This window comes from Bradysia coprophila, chromosome X, assembly GCF_014529535.1.
Source record: "Bradysia coprophila strain Holo2 chromosome X, BU_Bcop_v1, whole genome shotgun sequence".
Classification (NCBI taxonomy): domain Eukaryota; kingdom Metazoa; phylum Arthropoda; class Insecta; order Diptera; family Sciaridae; genus Bradysia; species Bradysia coprophila.
The window spans coordinates 610,173-624,092 of record NC_050737.1 but is presented as its reverse complement, the minus strand read 5'-3'; the positions used below and the strand labels follow the sequence as shown (position 1 = coordinate 624,092).

The window sequence follows — 13,920 nt, the reverse complement described above, 5'->3', positions numbered from 1 at the left end:
GAAATTGTTGAGATCGACGACGTTTGTCAAAATAACACTACGATATCTTAATATAAACTAGCCGTTGACTATTTTTGCAAGCGTAAGTCATGATTTACAAATTATTATAACCATGATTCACAGAAATTGAGCGTCCCGTTCCAATTTGTCGATCTAAATAAAATTTTGGTTACTCATGCGTTTACAGCTTATATGGTCAGATTGGAAAGTTGGATTAAAAAATAAAAAGGAAATAAATTGCCGACTATAAGTTTTTCATCATTTACAAACTAACCAGTCAGAGGATCTCCTGCTCCCCTATCTCCAAGGAAAACGTTGGTACATTTTTTGTCGTTTTTTCATTATTTATTTTTCTTTCATTTTTTTTTTTGACTAACTAAAATAGAAAAATAACGATGATTTCTTTCATGTTTAAATCTAACAACTAACAACTTAATTGGTGCATATACAGTGGGCATAATTAAATTTGTTCTAAGTTATATTTCAATCGATATTAATTTAACAGAAAGAAAACTAATAAACGAAAGAAACGGTAGAAACTCACAATGTCTGCTCGAAGTTTTTGTTAGGAAATAATAAATTCTTTTTGAATACAGTCAAAGAATAGAGTGAAAAGAGCCATATTTCTGATTTGGGAGTTATAGGTGGTTTATGTTTTCATTTCATTTGTAATTCACATGTATTTTGTTTAACAAAAGAAAGCCTAAAATTTTATGATTTTTTGTTACATACAAAACACATGACTCGGAACGAAATGACGAAACGTAAGAATCTAGGTTTTCATTTACTAACAAAATTTGTGGATTGAAAATACATATAAACCATAAAAAACTCTAATATCAGAAAACATGTATCCACTTTTTTTTCACCTGTACGACCTTCCGTGCTCACTTGCTTCCTATTTTGTATTATTTACAGTGATCTGACTGATGATATAAGTATTGTCACAATCATTTATTGCAGTTTTCTCTCCGACTCCGTCATCCCTTTGCCCTGAAATGTCTGTAGTGTGAATTGGTCAAAACAGATAAAATCATACAGCAAAAAGCTAGGATTTGGACTTCGAACGCATGATTTGTGATCGAAAATGAAGTCAGAAAGACAATTTTGCTATTGGTTCTAGAAAATTTTCAATTCCAGATCTCCGTCAAATCAAAAAAAGATTCTCGCGGGACAATACGTGAATTCAAAGGTCCTTTTGACATTGTAATTTATGAACTGAGCGGAGTCGTCGATAAAATTACTTGATTGCTCGCTCCAGTTGAAATTTCTTTTCTTGCTGACGTTTCGTTTTATATCGATCACAACATCACTAAAGGGTGATTTTAATGAAAAAAATTTGTTCCCCGAAACTTGGTTTATTTCTGATCTTTTGAGCTGCAGATTAAATTCAATCCGATCAACGGTTCGGAAGATATGACCGAAAAACCGAATTTGGTGATTTTTGAGGCCATCCCATGGCTGAAACTTAAAAAAAAATCATTTTTTTAAAACCGAAATCAGAGAACAAAAGGCTAATTTGAAAATTTCCTTAAAAAACATTTACGCCCCAGCTGGTTAGTGGCACGTAGCAATGGATTTTCGACCAAATATTTTGAACCAACAGTCGGACTAACATGAAACCTGAATATAATCAGCACAAAGGTGCGAGGTCAGGTTTCCGGTTTGAAAATTTCGGGTCAGGTTTGGATTGATCAGGTTCGGGACCGCAATCGATCTATTCCGAGCTTTGTCAAAAATCTTTTTTGTTCACGAACGGAATTTTGAAAATCGACACATTTTCAGTTTCTGTGTTCTTCTTGAGTTTTTGATTTCTTCATGCAAAATTTCGTGCGGGTAAAATTAAAAAAAAAATTGTCCACTGCCCGGCCGTGGCAATTCTTCTTCTAACGAGCAACTGGAACATTAAATGGTTTCAGTAGTACCCGTTAAGCAAACTGATTTTCTAAAAACAAAAACTCCGAGCCAATTTTGTGACATACTGCCTTTCCATCTCTCTTCTCTACGTAATTATTTTACTTTTAATGTTTCGAATTATTAAATTTTAACATGGCACAATCACTCACGTTAAATAACATCGCAAATATTTTAAGTTCTGTGCAGGCAACATTGACTATAATATTTCCGTAGCGTAAAGGCTGTTATTATCGAATAAAATTTAGGAAAGAAAGACAACTATTCAGCCACTTGAATTTGTATTTTCTTAATTACTCAATTGAGGTACGCATTTTTTTCTTGTCTCCCAACAGTAAAGATTCGCTGAACGTTTTCTTTGTCTTCATTTTCTTTGTTTTTCATTAATTATTAATTTCTCAGGCTTCACTTTCACATATTTTCTTTTTTTTTACTTTGCTTTGAAATATTTTTCTTTTATTTTCTAAAATAACTATAGACTAGGTTCAATAAACAGCGTCTTATCGTTTTACAAACTGAGTCAACGCTCAACTAAATAAAACAAAAAAGGTAAACGAAGATGATTTGCCTTTTAGTTATAAATTACGGTTCTGTGCCTCTAATTCGCTTCTAATTTAACCAATGGAAAGAGTTGTGACTGAACTTCAAGCAATCGAACAGTCGACTCGGACTCACCTAAGGGGCCATTCAAATAGTGCGCACGCACTTAAGGGGGGAGGGGGAGTCTGAAATTTGAACGTTTTATATGGAAAATCGCGTGCGAAACGGGGGGGAGGGGGTCAAAAAATGACCGCACACTGCGTGCGCACTTTATGAATGGCTCCTAACATCCACAGTCAATATAACACAAGCAATCATTTCAATTCAACCATTCTAACTCTCATAAACTAGTAACGTCAATGAGCATCTTTTGTTACTTGTGTCATCGCAACCCTTGCCATCGGCTCAGACAAGAACATTAATTAGTAAACAAATCGGTGATCTACTGTACCTTATTATATGGCATCTGAATTTACAATGTAGTTTCGGGTACTAGTTTCAGTGGGCTTTGGCTACCTTTCTTCAGTGATAATTCAAGCATCTGTTGTTCCAATTTACGCAAACGGGTTTGATATTTCCGTTTGCACCGGTCCAACGACTGGGTTAATGATCTGAAAACGCGGAACGAAAACGTTAAACGCATTTCGTGGTTTACGAGGTATTGAGCGCATAGAAGTTTCGGTCGATGAAAACGGAATCGATTACTTATCAGTCTCCGGACGTGTACAAGTAGTCGGACAGCTATTGTTGTTTCGTTGATAAACTTTTGAATGAAAGAACTACTGGTACGTGTCTGGAGACTGGTGCCACCACCCTATTGAACACTCACTTTTCCTTTTGCTTCAGTTCAGAAACGGTATTTTGTACTTGAATGTATTTCTCCTCCGACGATTTGGTGGCTGCTTCCAATGATCCAGCTAGTCCCTGTAAACGAGCCTTCAATCGAGATTCTCGAGCCAATGCCTCCACCAATTCTCTTTCAATGCCAGCAGTATGTTCGGCTTCCGTGTACGACGTACGATCCTGTAACGATTTTCAATGTTACCGCAAAGTTCAGAAAACGTTTGATCAGAAATTCCGACATTACCTTATTGTTCATCGATAGAAGAGCCTCCGAGTCAGCTAATTGAGCTTGCAGATGTAGGAGTGCCTCTTGCATCACACTCAATCTACCAATGGTATTGTTCTTTTCCCGTTCGGCTTGTTCAGCTCGAAATTTGAATTCGCTTAGTTCTTCACGCATACTCATCAATTCCTGCATTAGAACAGCTGTCTCCAGATCCATTCGCCTATTCGTCATCTGCGACAGTTCATCGTTAACGTTTTTCTCTTCATCGCCGCAGAATGGTGACTCTAGTGTAACAACAGTGTTTTGTATTGAGGCTCTTTGACCTTTTAATTTTGATACATGGCCGCGTAACCGCGTGTCATCTTCATCCGTCCATGGCACTGTATTCGACGAACTATTCGCATAAATGACCACAGCATCTTGCCATGGACCCAGACTGTTGCCATGCAAATTTTTCTCGCTGTCTAAACGATCGAGCAGATGTTTGGCGACTGCTTCAGCTGCCTTCCTGCTTTCATTAGCTGATATGGCATCTTCCAAAATTCCGAGACGACTTTCTAACAAAGCCAACATAACATCATAGGCCTCAATGGCACGGTCACTACAGTTCAATGCCTGATGCAGAGCCACTGCATTCGATTCATATTTTCCGCACAACAGGTATAAGTGGTTACAGTGAGCCTTACTTTCGGCCAGTGTTATTGACAGTACAGAATTTTGAATACGTAGATGTTCAATGCGACGATGTAATCGTTGCACCTCATTTTGCAGTTGTGGCGAATCTTCATTGGTATTTATATCCGATTGAAGCAAGTCTGACACAAGATGTTCAGCTATTTCAGTGGTACAGATCCCACTATTCATGATATCTGTTCCGGTGATGTGGTGTTCTTCTATGGTCCGACGAAGACGTACTCTCTCTGCCATTTTCGAAACTGGCGTCTCAGCTGAAAGGCTTTTCAGTTGTGGCTTATTCAGGGAATTAATACTTCCGAATAGTTGAACCACCGGCGAAACTCCACGGGATGATGGAAGCGTTACCTTATTAGTTTTTGTGTACTTGGCTGTTGATTGCTTTATGAACTCTTGATCGGTTGTGAGAGGAACTTCAAAAATTTCAGCTGTTTCGCACAGATCGTCGCTTGTATAGTTGGATCTTTCGCGCGGTGACAACGGGAGCTGATCATGGCCTGTGTTCAGAATTTCGTTGTGATCGTCATCTAGCTTATCTCTGTCCGAGGCCAATTGAGATTGAAGAAGGGCAACTTGACCACGCAAATGAAGTATTTCTTCATGCATTGCTTGAACTTGAAGTTGAGAGGACGTTGCAGGTGGAGGTAATGAGCAAGGACTGTCTGAGCGTAGGGTGGGTTGAACCAGTTTTGTGTCCAAGGGCTCAGTCTGAGATTCTTGTTCTAGATTTGTGCATTCCATTTCGGAATTATAGACCGAACCGTCTTGGAAACTTAACTCAGAAACTGAAAGAAATGTGCAATTAGAGGGGAAAATGTATCAAACAAAAAAAAATTCTTAACCAACCGCTTCCGTCCGGTTCATGTTCCTCGATTATGGCGTTTTCATTTTTCGATTTTAATTTTTTATTCAACTCGACAATGATGCAATGCATTTCTGTTATGCGACTTTCATTAGCAGCTCCAACCGATTCCAATCGTCTTTGGGAGCGTTCCTTTTCATCGTTAGCCTCGTTGAGTTTCCGTTGCATCATTTCACGTTCCCGTTCTGAATGTTGTAATCGAGCCGATAATTCTAGGACTTCAGTTTTCAGTGCTGATAGCGCCGCCACTTGAAGCTGTTGATAGAAGAATAGAATAATGTTTTAAGAAAAGTTTATTTTTCGTTTGTTTTTTTCTTAAATTGAAGGTGACATGATACATGGATAGGAAACCTATATATATAAAAATCACCCCCACACCTGGTGGAAATAGGGTACGACTTTGTCGATGCGCTGATTTCAAAAGAATATCTAAGCAAAATTTAGAGAAGTCTCTTCACACAGTCGTTACAGTTGCTGAAATAGAAATTCCTTTTAATTTATCATGTTAAACGCATTACACGCATAACTTAATGAGCACACGTACACAATTCGTGTGAATTGCTTGCAAAATGTTTTAAAATATTTCTCCCACAGGTTGAAATATAATTGAAAAATCGTATAGTTTGAATGGATAACGACATTCGTTTTACATTCGTGGACAGTGTTCTAATTAAAAGGATGATTAGATTGTAAAAAATTCTCCGTTAAATAAGAATGAAAGCAATCCATATTCGACCCATACAAATTATATGGATCACCTCAATTGTAACATTTTATATATTTCTCGTTTAAAAAACGCACTTTATCTGACCGCAAACCTCGATATAAAGAAGGCTTTGCGATTCGCGTATAAACATCAAATACATAAGCCAATACATAAGCTTTATGGTCGCGTATATAAGTTTTATAGTTGAACTGTAAAGGTACAAAGAGCGTTTTTGTTTTTGTACTGTGTGTTTTGTTTTTGGTCAAATAAAGTGCGTTTAAGCGCTCAATGTATAAAAATTTTATTCTACAAGAACTGTATGTGTATTTTATGTTCTCTCTCGGCTTCGCATCGAACCATTTACCATTTCTCGAACACAAAATACCCTTTACAGTTCTTGTAGTATAAATAACTATTTTTACTTGCAGAATCATTTTACATTTTTTTTTTAACTTTCTATACAATTGAAGCAAATATTAATAGCCTCTAGCCATACAAGTATCGAAAAAGATTTTTTGTACTTTGATGTCGAAATAATCAACAGCAAAGAATTTATTATTTTGACAAAACCACTTTATTACACTAGTGTGCAGGCAATATCATTAAATACTCCTACGGATACTCTAATGGTCTGTTGCCAACCATGTTAAAAATATTGAATGTCCTATTAATTTCACACACGGGTGTTATCGGCAGTCACGTAACACTGAAAAATTTGTCAGAAAGCCCTACAGGTTATGGGTCCAACTGTTATATTAACCGTTCATTTTGAGTAATATTTTTCAAAATGTTGACATTTATTTTAAACAATGATAACTATAATCCCTAGTAAGAAAAAGTTGAATATTCATAAAGATCTTACGGTGGTGTTCCATGTCATATTTCGTAAAAAACAATTTTTTTTTAATACAGTCAACGAAATTAGCTTAGAAACTCTGCTTTCCGTTACTCAAATACCACATATCAGCCAAGGTTATGAAAGAACAGGTTAAGACACTTACGAAGGCGGGTGAAACACAAATCTTGACAATTCAAACAAGTATATTGTTTGACAAAGTTTTCAACCGAAGACTTACACTGTTTTTACAGAAATTTCTCGAGGTACACAAAACGTACATGGTTGTGTGGGGTATCATTTGAAAGGTAATTTTATGTGCTTTTGGGCCAAGTAGGGTTTTATGTGGTTTGGATGCATATGTGATGAAATAGAAGTTGAAATGTTTAAGTGCCCATATTTCACCGCATATGCATGCAATCCCCATAAGTCTCTATTTGGGAAAAGCCTAAAAGCACATAACATTACCTTTCAAATGATACCCCACACAACCATGTGCGTTTTGTGTACCTCGAGAAATTTCTGTAAGAACAGTGTAAGTCTTCGGTTGAAAACTTAACCTGCACGTATTTCAGTGTGGATGAATTTTAAAACCAATAAGTCTCTATTCGGAACAATAGTACATGTGATTACCTTTCTAATGACAACCCACACGACCCTGTAGGGCTCGTGTAACTGGAGAAATTTTTGTAAGAAAATTGGAATTTTTCGGTTTTTCCTCATCTTTCACCAGCCACACAAGCTTCGAAGAATTTTTTTGAAAGTGGTTTTGGCTTCTAGGGTCGAAGTCCTTTCTAGGTACATATTAAAAATTCCACTGCAAAATGCGTCCGATTTCGGTAGGCTGTTTTTCAAAAGAATCCCTCTTTGGTAAGATTTCATGTGTGGATTGAAGAAAAGTAAAAGGGAAAAAAGTTTCTAAGTCATTTACGTTTGGTGTAGGATTTTTTTTGGAGAGTTTCTGTAACATTTGACTTTCTCAATTAATTCCAAATCTTATGATCTGATTTATTTAAATAAATTGTACACTGGAAGTACTCTTTACCATCAACATATTTTTCTTGCGATTTAGTTGGTTTATTGATTGCTATTACCACATCTGGATTGAAGATGAATCAACTGAACATGACAGTATTCAACCCTTACAGCTTTATGACAAATCCCTGCAGTAATAAAGTGCATCATGCACTGTGCATGTAGCGAAAGAATCTCTAAACTCTTTTTAATCTCCACAATATTGTTGCTACGTAACATTTCTTTTAAGTAGATATTCAGTACGGTACACTCAAGGTTAAGAAAAAGAGGCGAGAAAATACATTATACCGACGATAGCAACCTAAATAAAGTATTTTACAAAAGGAAAAAAAAAGCACATTGCCCCGACAACGTTTAACGTTCATTCCAGTTCTCTCGCTTCTGTGACAGCCCACGTACTACTTTAGTAAATTCTTCGAAATTAATCAATATTATTTAAAGGTCAAATAATATTTCAAAACAAACAATTAAATAACCATAATGCAAAAGCCCCATCAGCAAAGGAAATGTAATTAATATTTCGTAGGCTTCGTTCAATAATGAGGAAATAATCACATTCAGTTCCCGTAAATTTTTTTTACATCATTTACATGAGCGCATGATAGAATGAACAAATGGCCTAAAATTGATATATTTCTACGTTCTGTCTGATGCAACAACACTAAAATATTTACGTCAATTGTTTCGGTGGAAAGTCGTAATTTCGGTTCGGTCGTAATCAGTTGATAGTCTAAAAAATTGTTTCGCCGCTGAAATTCCGGCTGTTCTTCACCAGACATTGTGTCGGGACAGCACAGCCAACTTCGGCTACGCGGTATATGCATTGGAGACGTCCAGTCATCCATAAGTTCACACGGGTCATCATAAATTTGCTTTTCCAATTCATCCGAGACAACACTATCCGTCCGATTAAACTTCAGTTCATCTTTGATTAAACCATTTTCAACACTATTTCGCACAACACTTGCATTAACCAAATCATGTAAACGATTCGGTTCACTTCCAGGTGAGGTACAATGCATTTTTTCCTAAACAGACACGACGGAACGATGCGAAACACTAAACACTATAAATTGTCACTGTCTCGCCCGCAGTGCAAACAAATTATAATCCAATATCGGTTCACTATTTACGAACGGCTATTCGATCAATTAGAAATGTTATACCGTAATTGTTAGGCACATCGAAGCGGACAACAACAAAACGTTACAATGCGAAGGGAAAATTTTCACTGTACGGAAAAATATCAGTTACAGCGTTGACGTTTTATGGGAGAATCGCAGTTGTCTGCATTAGAATGCAGACATAACATTAGAACAAATGACGTAATGTACAAAAAGTAGAAGGAAAAATGAGAAAATGAATGAAAAATTCCAAGTAATATTCACACACAAAAAAAAAATCATAGAGAAATTGTGAGAGAATTCCGTAACATAAAATCGCATTGGATAGGATAGGTACATAGGTACTGACGAAAGAGATTCCACGCTCACTATATTCCTGCGTAGAAATGTATTGTTCGTTTTCCTTTCAATGAAGGTATTCTCCACTTATACGCAAGGATTTCTTATATGGCAATAAAACACACAATTTTCGTTCGATGAGCATGCTTGTTGAGTTTTGTTTATCTACAATTTTTTTTGCTGTTCCGTGCCAAGCGAAAAACATGTGTTTTCCTTTGAATTTGCTTCAATTAAATCTTCTTTTTTTTTCTTTAATTTCTCAGTTTGATGTATTTGGTTAACCTTGAGCTGTCGCACTTCGGGAGTGATTCGAATATGGTATGCGCGCGTAATACAGTGCGAGAGATTCATTGAATTATAATTGTTGGTTCGGAATTCCATAAACAACACCGAATAGCCCGTAAGACGATTTGGAGTGTTTTCATTAATTTCATTTGATTTGAATGAATTTTTAATCAAACAAAATTAAATTTTTCCACCAAACTGTATAAGAAACTATGGGAGCGCAGCACGGAATAGTAAAACAATTACGAAATTTTATTGAATGTGAGTTTGGAAACGTCCAACTAGCTACTGAAATTAAAAATAAAATCGATGGAAAACGAATCGTCACAGTATAGAATTTATGAACGCAACTATTTTATTTTTTCTGTGTGCTGTAAATTGAATTATGAATCTATACAAATACTGCAAAGTAGATGAGGGTTTCCTGTATGGACGATGATGGTGCTGGTGTGTGTCTGTTCAATTTATTTGTTTTCTATTTTGTATCATTTTCGAGAGGTTGAGAATCCAACCAGTATAATTGAAACACATAAAATAAACATTCTGAGGATAGAAAGAGTTGTAATTTTTTGCACGTTTAAAATGAAATTTCTTCTTAAAAAATTATTTGTATGAAAGAAGAAAAATCAATGGAACAATAGAGAGAAAACAACAGGGTTGAGAGCTCATGAACACATAAAATGTAATTGGATGCAGAGTGTAGAACAGGAAGCTATATCATATTCCTTATACTTATGGCGCGACGTGTATATTCCTTTAGAAACTATTTTTGGAATTTATTTGGGTCAACGCACACTGCAACTACACGAATTACTTGAGTAATATCTAAAAGGATCCATCCACATGAACTGTGTTGAAATGAAGAAGTGGAACGATGTTGACTTTAGAAAATTGAAAAGATTTATCGACAATAACATGGAAAAGTTTGATCGAAATAAATGAGTGAAGAGCTTTGATCACAGTTTTAGCTATAAGTGATGAAGAGCTTTTTATTTGTTAAGGAAGTTTAGGAGTTCGTTGACACTAACTTGTATGGAAAACAGGGACTATTTTGAGAAATCGAATTTCTCAAAATTTCTCAATTATTTCTCAATTATTTCTCAAAGAATTTCTCACAAATTTCTCAAATTTCTCAAAAATATAAAAAATTTCTCAAAAATTTCTCAAAGATTTCTCAAAGAATTTCTCAAATTTCTCAAAATTTCTCAAAGAATTTCTCAAAAATAGTCCCTGATGGAAAAGGGTTCTCAGATCTACCGCTATTATTCATGGAATGGATGTGTTTGTTTCCATTAATGTTATTTCACAGAGAAGACTGCAATATACTACTTGTATTGTGTTTATAAAGATGTCATTCAATCTCTAATCTATCGAGTCATGTCCGGAACAAAACGTCGTCACGACAAGCTTTTAAATAAACTTGAAGGCTCCCAGCCCAAAAACAGTTATCGAAATCGAAGCGGCAATACATGGTGTTGATGACACCAATCGGGAAAAAAGTTCAAGGATATTGGTTCGGTCGATTGATTGCTAGAAGTAGTGAACGAAAGACTTGTTCATGGGCAGTACAATGACAGGAAATGTGTTTCTGACTCAATTGAGCAAATATTAACCGATTTGCATAAATGTTCATATTCGGTAGCGGTCGTATGGTATGGGTGTCCTGGAATTTGAAGGTTTTAGCTTCGGCTTAGCACGGTAAACATTGCTTTTTTCCATAGGGAAGCAGATGAAGTTTTGCAAGAAGAAGAGGTAATGGTTAGAATATCAGACGTACTATACATCCACATAGCATGGGATAATTAGGAAGAAAAGCGTTCTCAATATTGTTCGTACAGAGAAAAAATATGAGGCTCCGAAAAATGTGGATGAATCAGCAATACTGTGCATCAAACCCAATTTGAGTTACTAATTCCGGCTTACAGAAGTTATCATGAAAGACGGCTCAGAATCCAGAATTTGTTCTTGCTGGTTTTACAAAGACAACACTGACATGAACAAAATATTCAAGGTTCAGAAGGATGTAAAGAAACGCAATCCTAAAGTGAAATTGTCTAAATTGCAAAGAATGTCATTACCTTATTAGCCAAATGAATCATCGAATTGGTTCCCGGATCTGTATCCGCATGTTGATTTTCTACTCCACACATATCTCTAGGATGTGGTTCAGGTGACAAGTCTCTTGCACCCGAATCTCGTCCCCACGATTCCTGACCGTAGGTACTACTTTTCGCCACTCGTCCACCCAATTGATGAACATCACCGCTGTCGTCGAACTCTTTATCCCTTTTAGCATTTCTGCGTTCACAACTTTTTGTATTGCTGTGCTTTCGCGGCGGCTCTTTCACATTCACATATTGAGGATACTTTTGTGCCGCATCACATTTCAGCTCGCGCAACAAGGGTTCCAGTGGTCCGGTGAGACCGAGCCTACGGCAAATTTTCGCTAAGTCTTCTCCGTCCACACTATCACCGCTCAAATATCGACCGTGACGATGATCACTTTCATCGATATTCTCATTCATAGTCAATGCAGAGTCAATTCGATGAATTAATTTTTAGTTGTTAAACAACAAGTTCAGCGAATGTTTTTTTTCTGTGTTGAGTATTTTCATTCACAATTTTTTTTTTTGTCACCGCCCAATCTGATTGTTTACAAATTCATTGAACTTCTTGAATATCGTCAAACAAAAAATCACTCAAACATTTCCGTAGACTCTTTTTCGAATGAACCAAAAGCATTTAATGTTTGCTTGGCAAACATTTATTGGTTTTTGTGTTTCGTTCGCATTTATTTTATTTAGGTTTTGACATTTTGCGACACTTACACTGTATATTTACACGGAAAAGGATGGAAAAGGAACGAAAGGAACCAAAAAAAATGTACACAGCTGTCAAAGTCGTGAAAGTGTACGTCTGTTCCGTCTATACCCAGCTGTTATTTTTTATGTTAATCTGAATTTTGTTTCTTTATGTTTGCGCATTTAAAAATTTGGTGGACGAATTTCCAATGTTCAGATGCATAATTTCCCAAATTATTTTCTTTTATGGATACGATAAATATCAAAGTTTATGGTCAAATGATTTCTAATGATCGCTTCAGCATGGAGTTACTTGCATGAAAATGGTTGTTTTGCAAATTGATTGTAGCTCTTGTATTATGCCCTATTTTTGGAGAGGAAAAAATTTCGTAAAATTTGTTTACAAATTTTTGGATTTTGTATTTTTTTTTCGTCAATTCTACGGAATATTTGAGAATTTAATTCCAGAAATCACCTCTCGATTATAACGCAATGCCAAAAATAGTATATGCCTCCAGCTCGGGAAACAAAATTACCACTAGTCAAAACAAGAAATTTACAGGCAACTAAGTAATGTTATGTACCTTGAGTCACGGCAGAGTAAAATAAACCAGGCAGGAGCGGTTCATTTTCGAAATGTCAAATAAGGGACCTAATACACGTGATGAAAATGAACTCAAATGAACATTGACATAAATTGAACAAAAAAATTGCAAAAAATATAGGGCTACTAGTCAAAACTTTACTCTGTCGTGCTTGAGTTCGATTTATTTTTAGTATAGGTTTAGTAACTGTAAACACGAATTTTCACCGGCCAAACGAACAAGATTTCATCCACAGGTATCCGGTTTTCATGTAAATTTTCATACTTCATACGAGAGCCGAGCGTAGAAATGTCAATTTTGAGGATAGTAAACTTAATACGTCACGAGAAAATGAAATGTGCCTGTGACGTAAATAACTAATTGATGAGGTCATGTCTCTATTGATGAAATTTGACAATTTGTATGGCCTTGGCACAGACCTATAGAGTGTTATGATGAAAGAGAAAGAGATATTCTGACAAGTATCCCAAGGCAAGTTATAATAACTAGTATTCGGTTTTCTCGCTCTGATCATAACAATCTATATTCAAAATTGGTCCGTGACTACTTAACAGATAAAAGCTGTGTGTTCCACCCCGCCAAACTACTACTTAATGGGTATCGGTGTAAAGCTGAGGTTCTTCACTACACTTTTCTACATTTGGCCAAAAAAGTGTCATCTTGGCTTCACGGTTGAAAATCGATTTTAAGAATGTGTAGGCCATAATAAATTGACATTTAAGTGATAAGGTTCCACTGAAACACTGAATCGGACGATCAATTTATTGATCGAAAGGTAGAGCCCCAACATTTGGTTTTTAATAGAAAATCTGCAAACAATCGTATCATTAAAATAAGCTGAACTGGATAATGTGTCGAAAGGTGATTGTAAGAAAGAAATCGAAATCGCTGAATATTAGAAAGTTTTTGGAGTACGTAACTTATGGCGATTATTTGGCTGACATCTATGTTCACGATTTTGAAGAGGTCGACAACACCGATGACTGACCGAGGAAGAAGTTATCCCGAACTCGCATAACGCAAAATGCAATCTTCGGCGAACAACGAGCGAGCCAGTAAAAGTAACCATCGTTAATTTTAATTATTTTTGTTGTTGAGTTTGCTTTTGCCTA

At 36.1% G+C, this 13,920-nt stretch overlaps 1 protein-coding gene across 2 annotated transcripts; it reads right to left on the bottom strand.

The window, feature by feature from the left end:
* Positions 1–366: 366 nt before the first annotated feature.
* On the bottom strand, positions 367–12,336 carry LOC119081122 (colorectal mutant cancer protein). Of its 2 annotated transcripts, none has more exons than XM_037189868.1 (5): positions 11,481–12,336; positions 5,063–5,333; positions 3,542–5,001; positions 3,284–3,477; positions 367–3,065 (listed from the first exon to the last, which is right to left on the bottom strand). In XM_037189868.1, exons 1-5 carry the CDS (start codon positions 11,925–11,927, stop codon positions 2,927–2,929), a joined length of 2,511 nt encoding a protein of 836 aa, XP_037045763.1. In that variant the 5' UTR covers positions 11,928–12,336; the 3' UTR covers positions 367–2,926. The 2 variants fall into 2 exon arrangements, with proteins under 2 accessions (XP_037045763.1, XP_037045771.1); XM_037189876.1 differs by lacking the exon at positions 11,481–12,336 and adding an exon at positions 8,329–9,217.
* Positions 12,337–13,920: the final 1,584 nt, after the last annotated feature.

What these genes read in the sequence shown, in the direction of transcription:
- LOC119081122 (XM_037189868.1), bottom strand. Translation starts at nt 11,927, where the DNA reads ATGAATGAGAATATCGATGAAAGTGATCATCGTCACGGTCGATATTTG. An exon ending in TGATTCATTTGGCTAATAAG is followed by an intron (nt 5,334 to 11,480) that starts GTAATGACATTC and finishes TTCTATCAACAG; the next exon opens with CTTCAAGTGGCGGCGCTATC. An exon ending in TTCTATCGATGAACAATAAG is followed by an intron (nt 3,478 to 3,541) that starts GTAATGTCGGAA and finishes AAATCGTTACAG; the next exon opens with GATCGTACGTCGTACACGGA.